The sequence below is a fragment of the Salmo salar genome, chromosome ssa21 (genome assembly GCF_905237065.1).
Source record: "Salmo salar chromosome ssa21, Ssal_v3.1, whole genome shotgun sequence".
In the NCBI taxonomy this organism is placed as follows: Eukaryota; Metazoa; Chordata; class Actinopteri; order Salmoniformes; family Salmonidae; genus Salmo; species Salmo salar.
Window position 1 is genome coordinate 42027501 of NC_059462.1, and position 21379 is coordinate 42048879.

Here is a 21379-nt window from a genome sequence, read left to right on the forward strand (position 1 = left end):
ATGGGGTTACTCATATTGGGGGGTAAGAGGGAGACACGGGGTTACATCATAGTGGGGGGGTAAGAAGGAGACACGGGGTTACATCATAGTGGGGGGGTAAGAAGGAGACACGGGGTTACATCATATTGGGGGGGGTTAGAAGGAGACACGGGGTTACATCATAGTGGGGGGGTAAGAGGGAGACACGGGGTTACATCATAGTGGGGGGGTAAGAAGGAGACACGGGGTTACATCATAGTGGGGGGTAAGAGGGAGACACGGGGTTACATCATATTGGGGGGGTAAGAAGGAGACATGGGGTTACATCATAGTGGGGGGGTAAGAAGGAGACATGGGGTTACATCATAGTGGGGGGGTAAGAAGGAGACACGGGGTTACATCATATTGGGGGGGTAAGAAGGAGACACGGGGTTACATCATAGTGGGGGGGTTAGAAGGAGACACGGGGTTACATCATATTGGGGGGTAAGAGGGAGACACGGGGTTACATCATATTGGGGGGGTAAGAAGGAGACACGGGGTTACATCATATTGGGGGGGTAAGAAGGAGACACGGGGTTACATCATAGTGGGGGGGTTAGAAGGAGACACGGGGTTACATCATATTGGGGGGGTAAGAAGGAGACACGGGGTTACATCATAGTGGGGGGTTAGAAGGAGACACGGGGTTACATCATATTGGGGGGGTTAGAAGGAGACACGGGGTTACATCATAGTGGGGGGGTTAGAAGGAGACACGGGGTTACATCATAGTGGGGGGGTAAGAAGGAGACACGGGGTTACATCATAGTGGGGGGGTTAGAAGGAGACACGGGGTTACATCATAGTGGGGGGGTAAGAAGGAGACACGGGGTTGACAGCAGTAGTAAGCAGCAGCAGCGGTTAGGGTTAATCAGGCGTGATGTTATAACATTCTTACTGCCTGAGGCTCTTTTGAAAGCTAGTCCTCAGTCTCTCAACACTCACACATGTACGTAAACATCCAATCTCTGAACTTTTTACTGACAATATCTGTCACAGTTCACACCAAATATGTATGAAACTAATTAATTTGCATACACTATGTATTAATCATTCAAGACACAAATGTTTTGGTTTTGGAACATAATGCATTAATTCAGGTTACCTAGCAACCCATTCTATCAGTCTACTACCCATCTTAATAGCAACTCTGTATTGTATGATTGCTGGACATCATCGCAGTTCAGTGTCATACTGATCCTCCCTGGGCTCTGTGCTGTGGATCTAACCCTGAGAGAGAAAGACAGAGAAACAGAGAGAGAGAGAGAGGAAGGGAGAGAGAGAGAGAGGGGGAGCGAGAGACAGAGAGAGAGGCAGACGAAGAGAGAGAGCGAGAGAGAGAGAGAGAGAGCGTGCAGTGGGCTGGCAGGCCAGACCCACGGAACCATCATTCATACCACTCCTCCTCTCTTCTCCTTATTTGGTGAAGATACCACAAGATTCACTTAATTTACTTTACCGCAGATTTTGAGAAAAATGCACACTTTCCAAAAACAAATCCAAAAAAACAAATAAGAGTCATAAGGTCATATCGTGAGAAAGACATGCTTGTCTGCAATAAGAGCACCCACAAGGATTTGATAGGCATTTCTGGAATGTCTCCATCAAGCTGTCTACATCTCCCTGCTAGCATTGATGGCCTTGACAAATCAATGAAATCCATTGTGGAACCCATGCCAACACAACAAGAGGGTAAAGAAAATGTGTACACGCTAGCGAGGCGTGTCATCATACTCACCATTTGGATATATTTTTGGTTAAAATTGGACAGCTTTGAATGCATGTCTGGCACATGCAGTCATGACAGAGAGAGGTTATGTTGGGGGTAAAAGGTCAGGATGAGGGTAAAGGTTATGATGGGGGTGAAAGATCAGGTTGAGGGGGAGAGGCCTTACTATCTGAGCCAATAAAGCCATGAGAAAGAATTTAAAAAATGTTGTGTTACAAAACGTCACTATATCTATTACAGAAAACCTCTCAACAGAGCACAAGGCAAACCACCACACTCCACCACGTCAGCACAGCAAACCCTGGCTCCCAACCCTGTCTGTATTATCAATACATATTAAACCCTGGCTCCCAACCCTGCCTGTATTATCAATACATATTAAACCCTGGCTCCCAACCCTGTCTGTATTATCAATACATATTAAACCCTGGCTCCCAACCCTGCCTGTATTATCAATACATATTAAGCCCTGGCTCCTAACCCTGCCTGTATTATCAATACATATTAAACCCTGGCTCCCAACCCTGCCTGTATTATCAATACATATTAAACCCTGGCTCCTAACCCTGCCTGTATTATCAATACATATTAAACCCTGGCTCCTAACCCTGCCTGTATTATCAATACATCTTAAACCCTGGCTCCCAACCCTGTCTGTATTATCAATACATATTAAACCCTGGCTCCTAACCCTGCCTGTATTATCAATACATATTAAACCCTGGCTCCCAACCCTGCCTGTATTATCAATACATATTAAACCCTGGCTCCCAACCCTGCCTGTATTATCAATACATATTAAACCCTGGCTCCTAACCCTGCCTGTATTATCAATACATATTAAACCCTGGCTCCCAACCCTGCCTGTATTATCAATACATATTAAACCCTGGCTCCTAACCCTGCCTGTATTATCAATACATATTAAACCCTGGCTCCTAACCCTGCCTGTATTATCAATACATATTAAACCCTGGCTCCCAACTCTGCCTGTATTATCAATACATATTAAACCCTGGCTCCCAACCCTGCCTGTATTATCAATACATATTAAACCCTGGCTGCCAACCCTGCCTGTATTATCAATACATATTAAACCCTGGCTCCTAACCCTGCCTGTATTATCAATACATATTAAACCCTGGCTCCCAACCCTGCCTGTATTATCAATACATATTAAACCCTGGCTCCCAACCCTGCCTGTATTATCAATACATATTAAACCCTGGCTGCCAACCCTGTCTGTATTATCAATACATATTAAACCCTGGCTCCCAACCCTGCCTGTATTATCAATACATATTAAACCCTGGCTCCCAACCCTGCCTGTATTATCAATACATATTAAACCTTGGCTGCCAACCCTGTCTGTGTTCTAAATATGTATTAAAGGAACATTAGTTCTGTCACTCCTGGGGTCCTCGGTCACTAAAGTGACATACATCCTCAGGGATGACAGTCTCACAGCAAGATGAGCTCAACTGAATGACACAGTCATAAATTATACTCCATCTGATTGATGTTCCCTCCGTCAGTGCCTCCTGTGGAAAGTGTGTGTGTGTATGTGTGTGGAAACACCTCCACCCTTTAATTTACAATCCCCTGTCCGCCTTATCGCTCATCTGTCATGAAGAAATACAGTCGGAGGTGGTCGGAGGCGGGGGGAGGCAACTCCACTGATGGTTTGTCACCGGCGTTTAAGGCAGCTTCCAGAACAGGCAAGGATTGATGAGTCACCAAGAGAACGACTAATGGATTACACGAGCACAAGAGTTACCTCGCTCCTTGCCACACAATGCAGAGAATACCAGCAGCCCTTCGCCTGCCCTCGCTGGGTCTGGTGATCACACCACAGGCCACATGATGTCTGAGTGCGACTGGGGCTCTGATGGCGCCAACCAGCCGCTGTGAGGCTGTTACTCATGTCACGATGCTGGAGTTATTAGAAGGAAAGGGGGCAGGAGATTAGAAATGAGTAGGGTTGGGGACAGGGGAAGTGGAGTGGTGACCCATCCAGACAGACCATAATAGAATGACAGCGCCACCTATCCTCGTCACCATGATGATGTAACGCGTGTCCCCTCTGTCGTCACCGTGGAGGCTAAAGGGCGTCAGAGGGACGTTGATGGTGAGGGCAAGGGAGGGAGGAAGTGTTTCTCACCTCACTACACTCTAAATGGAGGGGATGACTAAGCGTTTCAGTGATGTAGCTAAGGACTGAGTCATGGGATAGCCAGGGTCTTAATAACATAACTAATCTATTGATCTCCCTCAGGAAGGGTAGGGGAGGAAAAAAGAGGAGGGGAGGAGAGGAGAACTGGGGTGAGAGGAGAGGAGAGGTGTAAGGGAGGAAAGGGGTGAGGCAGAGACATACTGTACCTGCTCAGGATTGTACTTGGAGAGGACTCCTTCACCGTGAAACTCCTCCAGAACATCCTTCAGCTTCTTGGTGGAATCTAAGAAAGAGAGAGAGTGAGTGGCAGAATACCTGACCACTGTGACTGACCCAAAGTCAGGGAAAACTTTGACTATGTACAGACTCAGTGAGCATAGCCTTCCTATTGAGAAAGATTACTGTAGGCAGACCTGGCTCTTAAGAGAAGACAGGCTATGTGCACACTGCCCACAAAATGAGGTGGAAACAGAGCTGCACTTCCTAACCTCCTGCCAAATGTATGACCATATTAGAGACACATATTTCCCTCAGATTACACAGATCCACAAAGAATTCAAAAACAAATCAAATACCTCAGTGTGCCATCACAGCAGCATGATTTGTGACCTGTTGCCACAAGAAAATGGCAACCAGTGAAGAACAAACATCATTGTAAATACAACTCATATTTATGTTTATTTATTTTCCCTATTGTACTTTAACTATTTGCACATCGTTACAACATTGTATATATACATAATATAACATTTGAAATGTCTTTATTATTTTGGAACTTCGGCAAGTTTTTTTTAATTGTATTTTTTTAATTTCACCTTTATTTAACCAGGTAGGCCAGTTGAGAACAAGTTCTCACAACTGCAACCTGGCCAAGATAAAGCAAAGCAGTGCGACAAAAACAACAACACAGAGTTACACTTGGGATAAACAAACGTACAGTCAATAACACAATAGAAGAAACAAATCTGTATACAATGTGTGCAAATGAAGTAAGGAGGTAAGGCAATAAATAGGCCAATAGTGGCGAACTAATTACAATTTAGCAATTTACACTGGAGTGATATATGTGCAGATGAGGATGTGCAAGTAGAAATACTGGTGTGCAAAAGAGCAGAAAAACAAAAACAAATATGGGGATGAGGTAGGAAGTTGGCTGGATGGGCTATTTACAGATGGGCTGTACAGCTGCAGCGATCGGTAAACTGCTCTGACAGCTGACGCTTAAAGTTAGTGAGGGAGATAGAAGTCTCCAACTTCAGTGATTTTTGCAATTCGTTCCTGTCATTGGCAGCAGAGAACTTGAAGGAAAGGCGGCTAAAGTAGGTTTTGGCTTTGCGGATGACCAGTGAAACATACCTGCTGGAGCGTGTGCTATGGGTGGGTATTGCTAGGGTGACCAGTGAGCTGAGATAAGGCAGGGCTTTACCTAGCAAAGACTTATAGATGACCTGGAGCCAGTGGGTTTGGCGACGAATATGTAGCGAGGACCAGCCATCGAGAGCATACAGGTCGCAGTGGTGGGTAGTATATGGGGCTTTGGTGACAAAAAGGATGGCACTGTGATAGACTGCATCCAATTTGCTGAGTAGAGTGTTGGAGGCATCGCCGAAGTCAAGGATCGGTAGGATAGTCAGTTTTACAAGGGTATGTTTGGCAGCATGAGTGAAGGAGGCTTTGTTGTGAAATAGGAAGCTGATTCTAGATTTAAATTTGGATTGGAGATGCTTAATGTGAGTCTGGAAGGAGAGTTTACAGTCTAGCCAGACACCTAGGTATTTATAGTTGTCCACATATTCTAAGTCAGAACCGTCCAGAGTAGTGATGTTAGTCGGGCGGGCGGGTGCGGGCAGCGAGAATTGAACCCTGTGGCACCCCCATAGCGACTGCCAGAGGTCCGGACAACAGGCCCTCCGATTTGACACACTGAACTCTATCTGAGAAGTAGTTAGTGTACCAGGCGAGTGTAATGTTTACTGTTCATTTTTATTGTTTATTTCACTTTTGTATAATATCTACTTAACTTGCTTTGGCAATGTTAACATATGTTTCCCATGCCAATAAAGCACCTTGAATTGAATTGAATTGAAATTGAGTGGCGGGAGAGTTTATACAGTGCATGACAAAGATATGCACGTCATACTGTGTAAGAATTTAAGACTACTTTACATGTGCAACACTTGAAAGGTTTGCAATACATACTATAGGGTAGAAGACTGTCAGACACTGTATCCACCATAAACCTATATTTGCCGGCCAGTGACATTAGAAAGCCATGAGGCCAATGTAGATTTAGGAAGTCTGACTTCCCAGAATGACTCTAGTTACTGTCTGAGACTCTGAGGGTAGAAAACTATTTATCAAGGAGCATATACAATCTGGCATTGTAATTGTCCAATTAAATCCAATCGTTTAGTAATTTTGGCACCAGGCGTATCATTGGGTGGGGGAAATGCTGCTGGATATGCTGATTGTCTTTTGGGCCCTAGCTGTATCTGAGAAGATCATCAGGGTAGATCATGATGTGGAGCAAATTTAATAGAGGTAAAAATTTGTTTAGCTAATCAATGAAACAAATAGACCAATTAAGCCAGGAAAGTTGTTAGGAATACAAAAAACCCTCAGAGCAAATAGTGAATCAGTTTCTCTCTTTAATACAACAAAAATCTTATGGCCTACAGAATTATCTCAGACTCCGAGTTGGGTTAGACCATAGAAATGTAATTAGATACAGTATATCTTAATAGGTTGGATAATCATACCCCTCTCTCTCCTCTCTTTGGTAGAAAAACCCTTATAGCATACTGAATCATCTCTGGAGTTGAATATAGAGTTAGATTATATCTCTATGGATTGAACGCCCCACACTTTCTCCTCTCTCTAATACACAGCAGTCCAGCTTATGTTAGGTGAGCTCAGTAGTTTAGATTTGGGAAAAAATAGCATACATTATCTAAATGAATCATCCGTGTGGAGTGAGGCTGGACATCCCGCTCTTTCCTCTGTCTAAAGCAAAGGCCAGTTAGGTGTTAGGTGACTGCCTGAGCAGGCAGGGTGTGAGTCACAGGGACCAGTGTAGGTAGGCTGTGTTCCTCCAGGCCAGGGGGAACATGGTGTGTTTTACACCCAGCCATGCTAATATCTCCCTGGGTTTCCACCCCTCCTCCTCACGATGCCAGTCATCAGTTAGTCTGTCATACTGAGGCAAGGCAGGAAGGCAGGGACCATAGATAGTTAACCCTTATCCCCCCAACGCCAGTCACCCGTCAGCCTGTCATACTGAGGCAAGGTAGTGAGGCAGGGACAAAAGATAGCTAACCCTTAACTAAACAGGTGAGTTGACTTACTGAGAAGACATTCTCATTCACTGAAAATGCTCAATCACATCTATGCTCGCATGCACATACTCACACACATGCGTTCAGGTGTGCATTTCATATGTATGCATGTATTTAAAGCAGCCCCCCTCCCCCCACCCTCACACACACACACAGGCAATCTCTGATCTGAGCAATCATATTCGCTCGCTGAATCAACTAACAATAGGTAATGGCCTGAGACAACTTAGGCTACAGTAAATCCACTCCATTTACCATAACATCATTGATGAAGTAGATCATTCAGCTAACTAGACTGTAGCTAGTTATCCCTACAACCAGCACAAAAACAAGAACATTCTCTCTGTAGCTGACACTAACATTTCACCTCTCCCATTATAATTCTCCTTTATTAACCCCTATTGAAAACAGACACAACAGACACACAATTACCAACAACATTATAGTAGCACAGACACAGACATCCATCCAACACAGCAGACCTGGGTTCAAACAGTGTTTGTATTTTTACAATATGGGCTTGATTGAGCTTGTCTGGCGGAATGGAACCAACGGCATAATCCCCGCCTGCCTGATCACTCAAGGCAGGCTCAATCAAACGCTCCAAGTATTTTGAAAGAAAACAAATGCTTTTTTAACTCAGGGCTGTTGTATAGTAGCACAAACACTGCCCCCCCCCCCCCCACACACACACACACACACACACACATACCCATCCACCACCACCAGCAGCATTGTGGTCCCAGACAAATCTCCATCACCAGGGATCTGGGTGCTACAGTACATGTGACGGAAGGCCCATTAGCAACCCAGCGTAAATAGATGACAAATATCCTCCTCTCATCATTAGCACAGCAGTGTCAAAATCAACAAGCCCTTTAGCACTCTGCTCTGTGAAGAGAGGATGTTCGTCTCTCACACACACCCCTGTTCGCACAGACAGAGGAAAGAGACAAAACACACCGATTACAATGAACAATACAGCAGCAATTGCTATCTCACTTCTGCTATTCATACTCATAGAATGAACAGTACAAACTGCTATTGACTGGCTGCCTCTACTATGGGTAGAAAACAGGCCTGAGCAGGGATCATAAGAAAGGGCAATCAAGATAAATATTATATCCTGGTCTTTGTGAACGGAAGCACGGAAGCAAAATAATTCATGTTTTGCATTTTAATGCTGGAGTGTACAGTACCACTAAGGTGGTATTGTTGACTGTTGTATTGGTCTATGTTATGGAGCCACCATACTGTATGGGTCTATGTTATGGAGCCACCATATTGTATTGGTCTATGTTATGGAGCCACCATATTGTATGGTCCTATGTTATGGAGCCACCATATTGTATGGGTCTATGTTATGGAGCCACCATATTGTATTGGTCTATGTTATGGAGCCACCATACTGTATGAGTCTATGTTATGGAGCCACCATATTGTATGGGTCTATGTTATGGAGCCACCATACTGTATGAGTCTATGTTTTGGAGCCACCATATTGTATGGGTCTATGTTATGGAGCCACCATACTGTATGAGTCTATGTTATGGAGCCACCATACTGTATGAGTCTATGTTATGGAGCCACCATACTATATGGGTCTATGTTATGGAGCCACCATATTGTATTGGTCTATGTTATGGAGCCACCATATTGTATGGCCCTATGTTATGGAGCCACCATATTGTATGAGTCTATGTTATGGAGCCACCATACTATATGGGTCTATGTTATGGAGCCACCATATCCTATGTTATGGAGCCAAATCACAGAAAACAAAAGAAACAAAAAAATAAACTCAAAGCAGCTGCACAAATAAAACTGTCTGGATAGAGAGAAGGAGAAAGAAAGCCGTTAATAAATTACTCAGATGAACGAGGGAAGGAGAGATCTTAGGAAAAGAGGGGTCAAGTCTTGGTAAATCAAAAGTAGCCTTCATTCCTTCCTCATCAGCAGAATGAAATCATGCCTGCATTCCAAACAGCACCCTATTCCTCATGCAGTGCACTACTTTTGACCACATAACCGTTTATGTGTTAGGCTTTGTGTTTGATCAATTTCTGTTTCAATGACAAGCTCGCTCAACAATTGAGTATACCCCTAGACACAGATGAATAGGTATAGGGAATGTGAACATTGTGTTCTTACGTATGTCTATGAATAGAGGAATCCTCAGATAAAAAAAAAATATATAATGTTTCTCTCAGACAACACAATCTATTCAGTTGCTGTGTGGATGTGTATCAGCTCAATAGATTGTAAGGGAGTGAAAATTAAGGCTCATCTATTACAAGGAAAGCCAGACTAGTGATGGATTCTCCTTTGACTTACAAATGTCTGGGGTGGGAAGGTTACTGATACGGATGAGTTACCTATGTGTAACCGATGTGAAATGGCTAGTTAGTTAGCGGTGGTGCGCGCTAATAGCGTTTCAATCAGTGACGTCACTCGCGCTGAGACTTGAAGTAGGGTTTCCCCTTGCATTGCAAGGGCCGCGGCTTTTGTGGTGCGATGGGTAACAATGCTTCGTGGGTGTCAGTTGTTGATGTGTGCAAGGGTCCCTGGTTCGAGCCCAGGTTGTGACGGAACCTACACTGTTACATATGCATAGAGAAAAAAAGCCCACTAGATGTTTTATAAAAAAAAAAAATATTTAACCTTTATTTAACTAGGCAAGTCAGTTAAGAACAAATTCTTATTTACAATGACGGCCTACCCCGGCCAAACCCGGACGACGCTGGGCCAATTGTGCGCCGCCCTATGGGACTCCCAATCACGGCCGGATGTGATACAGCCTGGATTTCATGTGATAAATCCCAGAGAATCCTTGAACGTTACCAAAATTCTGATAGTTTACTGGTAAACTTTGAAAGTTACCGGTAATATACCCTCCCTTTGCTCCCCTACTTAAGATGGATGCATTAACTATAAGTCGCTCTGGATAAGAGTGTCTGCTAAATTACTCAAATGTAAATGAAAAAAACAAGCAATATGATGTAGTGGTAGAAATAGTCAATGGGGAGGGGGAAAATACTATTTGTATGAATCATTTATCTTCAAGCGCAAAGAAAAACAATTGCCTACATCAGACCACTTAGGCAAATGATGGGTAGGAAGGGAGGCTTGGAAGGGGGAGGTGCATTTCTTTGGTACCTCCCTCTATGTACACAACCTGGCATTTGACTCTCAGTCTGGTGACCTCAGGGTATCCCAGGTATCAGAGCTGGTCTGGTTACAGTACGTCAGGGTATCCCAGGTATCAGAGCTGGTCTGGTTACAGTACGTCAGGGTATCCCAGGTATCAGACCTTGTCTGGTTACAGTACGTCAGGGTATCCCAGGTATCAGACCTTGTCTGGTTACAGTATGTCAGGTTATCCCAGGTATCAGACCTTGTCTGGTTACAGTACGTCAGGGTATCCCAGGTATCAGAGCTGGTCTGGTTACAGTACGTCAGGGTATCCCAGGTATCAGACCTTGTCTGGTTACAGTTCGTCAGGTTATCCCAGGTATCAGACCTTGTCTGGTTACAGTATGTCAGGGTATCCCAGGTATCAGACCTTGTCTGGTTACAGTATGTCAGGTTATCCCAGGTATCAGAGCTGGTCTGGTTACAGTTTGTCAGGGTATCCCGGGTATCAGACCTTGTCTGGTTACAGTACGTCAGGGTATCCCAGGTATCAGAGCTGGTCTGGTTATAGTACGTCAGGGTATCCCAGGTATCAGACCTTGTCTGGTTACAGTATGTCAGGTTATCCCAGGTATCAGAGCTGGTCTGGTTACAGTATGTCAGGGTATCCCGGGTATCAGACCTTGTCTGGTTACAGTAGGTCAGGGTATCCCAGGTATCAGACCTTGTCTGGTTACAGTATGTCAGGTTATCCCAGGTATCAGACCTTGTCTGGTTACAGTACGTCAGGGTATCCCAGGTATCGGACCTTGTCTGGTTACAGTATGTCAGGTTATCCCGGGTATCAGACCTTGTCTGGTTACAGTACGTCAGGGTATCCCAGGTATCAGACCTTGTCTGGTTACAGTACGTCAGGGTATCCCAGGTATCAGACCTTGTCTGGTTACAGTATGTCAGGTTATCCCAGGTATCAGACCTTGTCTGGTTACAGTATGTCAGGTTATCCCAGGTATCAGACCTTGTCTGGTTACAGTATGTCAGGTTATCCCAGGTATCAGACCTTGTCTGGTTACAGTACGTCAGGGTATCCCAGGTATCAGACCTTGTCTGGTTACAGTATGTCAGGGTATCCCGGGTATCAGACCTTGTCTGGTTACAGTACGTCAGGGTATCCCAGGTATCAGACCTTGTCTGGTTACAGTACGTCAGGGTATCCCAGGTATCAGACCTTGTCTGGTTACAGTATGTCAGGGTATCCCAGGTATCAGACCTTGTCTGGTTACAGTATGTCAGGTTATCCCAGGTATCAGACCTTGTCTGGTTACAGTACGTCAGGGTATCCCAGGTATCAGAGCTGGTCTGGTTACAGTAGGTCAGGGTATCCCAGGTATCAGACCTTGTCTGGTTACAGTACGTCAGGGTATCCCAGGTATCAGAGCTGGTCTGGTTACAGTATGTCAGGTTATCCCAGGTATCAGACCTTGTCTGGTTACAGTATGTCAGGGTATCCCAGGTATCAGACCTTGTCTGGTTACAGTATGTCAGGTTATCCCAGGTATCAGAGCTGGTCTGGTTACAGTTTGTCAGGGTATCCCGGGTATCAGACCTTGTCTGGTTACAGTACGTCAGGGTATCCCAGGTATCAGACCTTGTCTGGTTACAGTACGTCAGGGTATCCCAGGTATCAGACCTTGTCTGGTTACAGTATGTCAGGTTATCCCAGGTATCAGACCTTGTCTGGTTACAGTACGTCAGGGTATCCCAGGTATCAGACCTTGTCTGGTTACAGTACGTCAGGGTATCCCAGGTATCAGACCTTGTCTGGTTACAGTATGTCAGGTTATCCCAGGTATCAGACCTTGTCTGGTTACAGTACGTCAGGGTATCCCAGGTATCGGACCTTGTCTGGTTACAGTATGTCAGGTTATCCCGGGTATCAGACCTTGTCTGGTTACAGTACGTCAGGGTATCCCAGGTATCAGACCTTGTCTGGTTACAGTACGTCAGGGTATCCCAGGTATCAGACCTTGTCTGGTTACAGTATGTCAGGTTATCCCAGGTATCAGACCTTGTCTGGTTACAGTATGTCAGGTTATCCCAGGTATCAGACCTTGTCTGGTTACAGTATGTCAGGTTATCCCAGGTATCAGACCTTGTCTGGTTACAGTACGTCAGGGTATCCCAGGTATCAGACCTTGTCTGGTTACAGTATGTCAGGGTATCCCGGGTATCAGACCTTGTCTGGTTACAGTACGTCAGGGTATCCCAGGTATCAGACCTTGTCTGGTTACAGTACGTCAGGGTATCCCAGGTATCAGACCTTGTCTGGTTACAGTATGTCAGGGTATCCCAGGTATCAGACCTTGTCTGGTTACAGTATGTCAGGTTATCCCAGGTATCAGACCTTGTCTGGTTACAGTACGTCAGGGTATCCCAGGTATCAGAGCTGGTCTGGTTACAGTAGGTCAGGGTATCCCAGGTATCAGACCTTGTCTGGTTACAGTACGTCAGGGTATCCCAGGTATCAGAGCTGGTCTGGTTACAGTATGTCAGGTTATCCCAGGTATCAGACCTTGTCTGGTTACAGTATGTCAGGGTATCCCAGGTATCAGACCTTGTCTGGTTACAGTACGTCAGGTTATCCCAGATATCAGAGCTGGTCTGGTTACAGTTCGTCAGGGTATCCCAGGTATCAGACCTTGTCTGGTTACAGTACGTCAGGGTATCCCAGGTATCAGACCTTGTCTGGTTACAGTACGTCAGGGTATCCCAGGTATCAGACCTTGTCTGGTTACAGTATGTCTGGGTATCCCAGGTATCAGACCTTGTCCGGTTACAGTACGTCAGGTTATCCCAGGTATCAGAGCTGGTCTGGTTACAGTACGTCAGGGTATCCCAGGTATCAGACCTTGTCTGGTTACAGTACGTCAGGGTATCCCAGGTATCAGAGCTGGTCTGGTTACAGTATGTCAGGTTAACCCAGGTATCAGACCTTGTCTGGTTACAGTACGTCAGGTTATCCCGGGTATCAAAGCTGGTCTGGTGACCTCAGGTTACCCCGGGTATCAGAGCTGGTCTGGTGACCTCAGGTTATCCCACTTATCAGACCTGGTCTGGTTACGTCAGGTTATCGCAGCTATCAGACCTGGTCTGGTTACGTCAGGTTATCGCAGCTATCAGACCTGGGTCAAATGCATGAGCTTGATTTAGTTTGCACTATTGGAACTATTCCATTGATCCCATTGTGTAGAGAAAACTAAATCAAGCTCAGCTCAAGTATTTTAATGTATTTGACCCAAGGTCTGACACAAGTATTGCTGATAGTGGTATGTCAGGATACATTTGACTCAGTTTACCAATGGCTATAACAGGTATTGCTAGTACTCACACTCGCTATACTGCTGCAGCTGACCGAACTCAGACGGACTCAGACACTCCCAGCTCCCGACTCCGTCTCCCATCATGGTGCCAGCTGGGGGATATGTGAGGGAGGATGGTGGTGGATGTGCCTCTGAGGTGTAGTGAGGTTCTAGTGTGGTTATCCCTGTGTGGAACTGAGGAGGTTAATATCTGTCATGGCGTCATCCCAGATCCTTCCCAGTGAGTGCAGGTGGTGGCAGAAACAGACACCAGAGATGGTGGGGAAATGATCAGTACGTGATATGGTGGTCCAGCCAGATGCAGGTCTCTTGGCCTCTCTCTCTCTCTGATTACACAGACACAAGCTGAGAGAGGGAGAGGGAGAGGGAGAGAGCGAGAGCAAGAGGGAGAGAGAGAGAGAGAGAGAGAGGGAGAGGGAGAGGGAGAGGGAGAGGGAGAGGGAGAGGGAGAGGGAGAGAGAGGGAGAGGGAGGGAGAGGGAGGGAGAGAGAGAGAGAGAGAGAGAGAGAGAGAGAGAGAAAGAGAGAGATTAGATTCTATCAAACCATCTTCCGCCATTGAAGAACACAGACACACAGACTCCTAACACAGTCAAAATCAAGTCATTACTCACTGCCACAGCACATAAACCACACACATACAGTACATACAGTAAAGTGGAGGCTGGTGAGGGGAGGACGGCTCATAATAGTGACTGGAATGGCATCAAACACATGGAATCCATGTTGGATGTATTTGATGCTATTCTGCTGCAGCCATTACCACGAGCCTGTCCTCCCCAATTAAGGTGCCACCAACTTCCTGTGATAGAGTGAAATAGTGGGCTCCTAAATGTAGGTATGTATGTGTGCTAAGCTCTGTGGAGGAGTAATCCATACATCTCTTTGGATGGATGGCCTCACAGGGAGGAGGCAGCCAGGTGGTAAATACACAGCAGTTTACCAGCTCATGGACAAACACACACACACAGAATTAAAAAAACAGACTGATACACAGACTCGACACAGAATTTAAAAAATATACTGGAGGCTCATCACAGAGCAGCCCTCAGTGACAGTAGTGTGATGACGTTAGCCATGGGGGCCCATCACAGAGCTGCCCTCAGTGACAGTAGGGTGATGACGTTAGCCATGGGGGCTTATCACAGAGCTGCCCTCAGTGACAGTAGGGTGATGACGTTAGCCATGGGGGCCCATCACAGAGCTGCCCTCAGTGACAGTAGGGTGATGACGTTAGCCATGGGGGTTCATCACAGAGCTGCCCTCAGTGACAGTAGGGTGATGACGTTAGTCATGGGGGCTCATCACAGAGCTGCCCTCAGTGACAGTAGGGGGATGACGTTAGTCATGCGGGTTCATCACAGAGGTGCAGATTGGACTCCTGGGGTTGGTGTGGAGAGATGAGATCACAGTTTAATCTCGTCAGGGTCTAATTCTCACACACACACGCACGTGCAATAACACTGAATAGACACACTGTGATTTGCAACTGATCCAATTATATGAGAGGTTTCCTCATCTACTCTAATCCTAGAAGTTAATTGTAAAGACGAAATGACTTCTTTATAAAACCTCATGGTTTTATATAGAAGTACACGGGATAATATGATGTTTAGAGAGAGGAGAATTGAAGGAGAAAGAGCAAAATTACAAGTTTGAGTGTAGACAGAGACATTAGAAAAAGGTAAAGGAATCAGAATTGTAAAGATGACACGTTTTCTAGGTATTGTAACCCACTGGGCACACACTGGTTGAATCAACGTTGTTTCCACAACCAACGTGGAATAGACGTTGGGAATTGCCGTCTGTGCCCAGTGACAAGCCTTGGCATGGGATGATTCAATGGGCTGAGAGAGGATGAATGCACTAATTGTAAGTCGCTCTGGATAAGACCGTCTGCTAAATAGCTACAATGTAAATGTGAAAATGGATGGAGAGAGAGTTCAAAATTACAAAAGTACAACAGCTAGAGAGACAACTGAGAGAGAATACAGACAGTGTGTCTCTAAATATCTTTGATGGTGGAGGAAAACATGGCCCATGTTAACGTAGCCTCTCCACAGCCACTCTGGGTGGAGTGCCATGAGTCTGGCTAGAGAGGCTACGTAAACTTTGGTTTGAAGAGGTGGTCAGACAACACGGAGGAACATCTACTGTAATGGTATTAGAACACACACAGAGCACTTTTTCTGTAGACAGCGGGAGCATCTACTTCCAGTATCTGTTCTCAGTATCAGACCCCTTATGCAAACGCAGATGTTCTGAGCTCTTCCCGTATGGCCAGTATTTGTCTGTGCTCCAATGAAATCTTCCAGTTCCTGGAAAGTCATCTGAGAGGGCAGCAGATTGGCCAAGTGTGTGTGTGTAACATACTCCTTGGCTGGGAGCCAGAGGTATGTTAGTGTCACCATGTAATCAAAGTGCCCAGTGGGGGTTTGATTTGGGCAGGAATGTACCAGCATTGGGCCAGATTACATCTGAGAGGATGGAACAGCTTTTCAAACCAGAGAACAATATTATAGCTCCTTTCCTGATCATTTGGATCATTAGTGCGGTACAGAGTTTTATTACACTGTCCATTAATCATGACCGATGTTATTTCTGTTACTCTCCCATAACAGCAAGACATTTTTATATGTTCCCCCTTAGGAACAGTTTACTACATTTTTAACTCTGTGTTCAGAGAATATAATGTTACCATATTCCTTTGAGAGTACCAATCTAGTGAAATATATGGAATTCTTCATATTTGGAGTGACGGAGGCCTCTCAGTTTTTATTATATAATGTGTCCATTAAATCCAATTCCACTTATAAATCGGTCAATCACTTGTTGAATCAATCAATATTCAACCTTTTCTCAAGTGTGACTTCAGAGTGTTTTAGATTATTGTCTTGGATCGCTCAGGTCGACACCTGGTGAGGCCATTCATTAAAATACTGCTGAGTGGACCACTTTGCCTAATAAATATGAATTGGATCCACTTTGACTGATGGAGATTAGAGTGTGTGTATCTTAAGGGTGGATGTATGTAAAAACGCAAATGACTGTGAAGCACCACAGGGTCACATTCAGACAGTGACATGTCTTTGCATTTGCCCCAACACAGTCGTAATGTTTCTGTAAAAAGATGAGTTGAAACAGAGTGCTATGGGTTTGACGCTGTCTGACAGAGGCTAAATAACAGAGGAAAATAAAGAGTGTGAAAGAATGCAAATTAATATTTTATACAGAAAGAAAAAGAAAAGTACTATTGTTTCACTCCCCAGCCTTGGATAATAATGCCTGGGAGGAAGAAATGTCTAGAAACAGAAACATGGTAATAACTGTAATAGCCTGGGGTCATGTCATCTACTCTCAATTAGGAAAATAATACTCAAATAGACAGAACAAGAGATGTGCCATTCTTCATCTGTAGCATAATCACAGCCAGTAACAGGCAGACACGGAGAGAAAGGTATTGTTCCAAAATGTGAGTCCTGTCGTACCTGATAACCTTCCTCCTCTCCAAACAAAGTGAGAGAGCCAAGGAGGCATATGATAATAGAAGAGCAGCAGCCAGCAGGGCTGGTAGAGCTAGCTAGTTCATGCATGCTTAGAGATGGGATACATACAGTGGAGGTGGAGGACAGAGACAGGAGTGGAGCTGGTTGTCAGGGGGCTTGTGTGTGTCTGTGGATCTGTTTGTGTGTGTATGTGTGTGTGTGAGCGAGTGCGCATCTGGGGAAGGAGAGACGGTAGGGGAGGTGAGGGTAGGGTGAGACAAAGGCACTTACTGATCAACTGTATGGGGCCTCCCCTCAGTGCAGAGAGGGATTCTGTTTGCTCACAAGGTTGCCTAGCAACTCTAACGTCATACACACAGCAAAAGGAGGAGGGGGAGGTAGGGGCGGAGGGGATGTAGGGAGAGGTAGGGGAGAGGAGGGTGAGGAGGGGGATGTAGGGGAGAGGGGGATATAGAGGATGTAGGGGGAGGAGGGGATGTAGGGAGAGGTAGGGGAGAGGAGGGTGAGGAGGGGGATGTAGGGGAGAGGGGGATATAGAGGATGTAGGGGGAGGAGGGGATGTAGGGAGAGGTAGGGGAGAGGGGGATATAGGGGATGTAGGGGGAGGAGGGGAGGTAGGGAGAGGTAGGGGAGAGGAGGGTGAGGAGGGGGATATAGGGGAGAGGGGGATATAGAGGATGTAGGGGGAGGAGGGGATGTAGGGAGAGGTAGGCGAGAGGGGGATATAGGAGATGTAGGGGGAGGAGGGGATGTAGGGAGAGGTAGGGGAGAGGAGGGTGAGGAGGGGGATATAGGGGAGAGGGGGATATAGGAGATGTAGGGGGAGGAGGGGATGTAGGGAGAGGTAGGGGAGAGGGGGATATAGGGGATGTAGGGGGAGGAGGGGGAGGTAGGGAGAGGTAGGGGATGTAGGGGGAGGAGGGGGAGCGAATGAGAGGTAGGGGGAGGAGGGAGAGGAGGTGGGGGAGGTTCAGCAGAAAAGTGACACCTTATGGATCACTTCCTGTGTTAGTGTAGAGTATGTGTGCATGGGCACGTGCTGCATACAAAACATTATGGATTCAGTGCACATCAACCTATGACGTCAACACACCGTGTGAGAGGACAGAGCATACTGTTGATTCGCACCTGCATTCTAATCTCCTTCCTGGCAAAACAAGTGTGCTGTGAGTAAGGCTTCTATTTTAAAGTAATTTCACAGGAAAGGGAGATGTTGTTACTTGGAGTTCCCCCTGAAAATTCATAGAATGATTATGATGCATGTGTATAAGTGACTGCAAGTCATCGCACCATGTAGGAAGACAGAGCATACTGTATCAGCACAATTATACAGAACAGGATACGGGGAATACACCTCTGCAATCTAATTTCTCAGTCTGCATTACAAAACAAGACCTATGAGTGGTGTGTTTTTAAGTCGTTGCACAGGAAGAAGAAAGAAGAAAGAATCCAGGAAGATGGAAGAACACAGGAAGAAGAAAATACAGGAAGAAGAAGAATACAGGAAGAAGAAAGAATACAGGAAGAAGAAAGAATACAGGAAGAACAAATAAAATAAAATAAAAATTGATTGGTCACATACACATGGTTAGCAGATGTTATTGCGAGTGTAGCGAAATGCTTATGCTTCTAGATCCGACAGTGTAGCAGTATCTAACAGGTAATATCTAACAATTCCACATCAAAACCTAATATCTAACAAATTACACAACAAAACCTAATACACACAATCTAGTAAAGGAATGGGATGAGAATATATACATATAAAATACATGGATGAGCAGTGACAGAGCTATGCAATAGATAGTATAGAATAGATAGTGTAAGATACAGTATACAGTATACAGTATATACTGTACATATGAGATAAGTAATGTGATATATGTAAACATTCTTAAAGTGGCATTATTAAAGTGACGAGTGTTCCATTTATTGAAGTGGCCAATGATATCAAGTCTGTAGGTAGGCAGACACCTCTCTGTGCTAGTGATGGCTGTTTAACAATCTGATGGCCTTGAGAAGCTCTGTTCTAGCTTTGATGCACCTGTACTGACCTCGCCTTCTGTATGGAAGTGGGGTGAACAGGCAGTGGCTCGGGTGGTTATTGTCCTTGATGATCTTTCAGCCTTCCTATGACATCGGGTGTTGTAGGTGTCCTGGAGGGCAGGTAGTTTGCCCCCGGTGATGCGTTGTGCAGATCGGACCACCCTCTGGAGAGCCCTGCGGTGGTTGGCGTTGCAGTTGCTGTACCAGGCGGTGATACAGCCCGACAGGATGCTTTCGATTGTGCACCTGTAAAAGTTAGTGAGGGGTTTTGGTGACGAGCCACATTTTTTCAGCCTCCTGAGGTTGAAGAGGCACTGTTGCGCCTTGTACACCATGCTGTCTGTGTGCGTGGACCATTTCAGTTTATCGGTGATATGTACACAGAGGAACTTAAAAATGTCCACCTTCTCCACTGCTGTCCCGTCGATGTGGATGGGGGGTGCTCCCTCTGCTGTTTCCTGAAGTCCACGATCATCTCTTTTGTTTTGCTGACATTGAGTGAGAGGTTATTTTTCTGACACCACACTCCGAGGGCCCTCACCTCCTCCCTGTAGGCTGTCTCGTCGTTGTTGGTAATCAAGCCTACCACTGTTGTGTCGTCTGCAAACTTGATGACTGAGTTGGAGGTGTGCATGGCCACACAGTCGTGGGTGAACAGGAGGGGGCTGAGAACACACCCTTCTGGGGCCCCAGTGTTGAGGATCAGTGGAGTGGATATGTTGTTTCCTACCCTCACCACCTGGGGGCGGCCCGTCAGGAAGTCCAGTACCCAGTTGCACAGGGCGGGGTTAAGACCCAGGGACTCCAGCTTAATGATGAGTTTGGAGGGTAATATGGTGTTGAATGCTGAGCAAAAGTCAATGAACAGCATTCTTACATAGGTATTCCTCTTGTCCAGCTGGGATAGTGGGATGTGCAGTGGGATGGCGATTACATCTTCTGTGGACCTATTGGGGAGGTAAGCAAATTGAAGTGGGTCTAGGGTGGCAGTTAGGGTGGAGGTGATATGATCCTCCTAGTCTCTCAAAGCACTTCATGATGACGGAAGTGAGTGCTACGGGGCGATAGTCATTTAGTTCAGTTAAATTGGCTTTCTTGGGAACAGGAACAATGGTGGCCATCTTGAAGCATGTGGGGACAGCGGATAGGGAGAGATTGAATATGTCTGTAAACACACCAGCCAGCTGGTCTGTGCATGCTCTGAGGATGCAGCTAGGGATGTCGTCTGGGCTGGCAGCCTTGCGAGGGTTAACACATTTAAATGTTTTACTCACGTCGGCCACGGAAAATGAGAGCCTACAGTCTTTGGTAGCGGGCCGCATTGGTGTCACTATCTTGTCCTCAAAGCTCACAAAGAAGTTGTTTAATTTGTCTGGAAGCAAGACGTCGACAGGGCTGGTTTTCTTTTTGTAATCCGTGATTGTCTGTAGACCCTGCCACATACTTCTTGTGTTTGAGCCGTTGAATTGAGACTCCACTTTGTCTCTATACTGACGCTTTGCTTGTTTGATTGCCTTACGGAGGGAATAACGATGCTGTTTGTATTCTGCCATATTCCCAGTTGCCTTGTCATGTTTAAATGCAGTGGTACGTGCTTTCAGTTTTGTGCGAATGCTGCCATCAATCCACGGTTTCTGGTTAGGGAAGGTTTTAATAGTCACAGTGGGTACAACATCTCCTATACACTTCCTTATCAAATCGCTCACTGAGTCAGCGTATACATCACTTTTGTTCCCTGAGGCTACCCGGAACATATCCCAGTCCACGTGATCGAAGCAATCTTGAAGTGTGGAATCCGATTGGTCAGACCAGCGTTGGATAGACCTAAGCACGGGCGCTTCCTGTTTTAGTTCCTGCCTATAGGAGGTGAGCAACAACATGGAGTCATGGTCAGATTTGCCAAAAGGGGAGCGGGGGAGGACCTTGTATGCATTGCAGAAGTTAGAGTAGCAATGGTCGAGCATGTTACTCGCTCATGTACTGCAATTGATATGCTGATAAAATTTAGGTAGCCTTGTTCTCAAATGAGCTTTGTTAAAATCCCCAGCTACGATCAAT

The 21379-nt window shown here is 45.7% G+C and overlaps 1 protein-coding gene across 6 annotated transcripts in view; it reads right to left on the reverse strand.

Annotated features, from left to right (window-relative positions):
• Positions 1-21379, reverse strand: part of LOC106582334 (diacylglycerol kinase beta-like) — a 181520-nt gene that overhangs the window by 143390 nt on the left and 16751 nt on the right. For 4 of the 6 annotated variants that reach the window (XR_006761218.1, XM_014165320.2, XM_045704807.1 and 1 more), the window contains exons 2-3: positions 13779-14115; positions 4130-4206 (exon numbers count right to left, since the gene is read on the reverse strand). Coding sequence is in view for 5 of the 6 variants with exons in the window: in XM_014165320.2 (XP_014020795.1) it covers positions 4130-4206; positions 13779-13854 (153 nt within the window). In the remaining variant the exon portion in view is untranslated. The remainder of the gene's footprint in view (positions 1-4129; positions 4207-13778; positions 14116-21379) is intronic. The other 2 variants (XM_045704808.1, XM_045704806.1) reach the window with 1 other exon arrangement.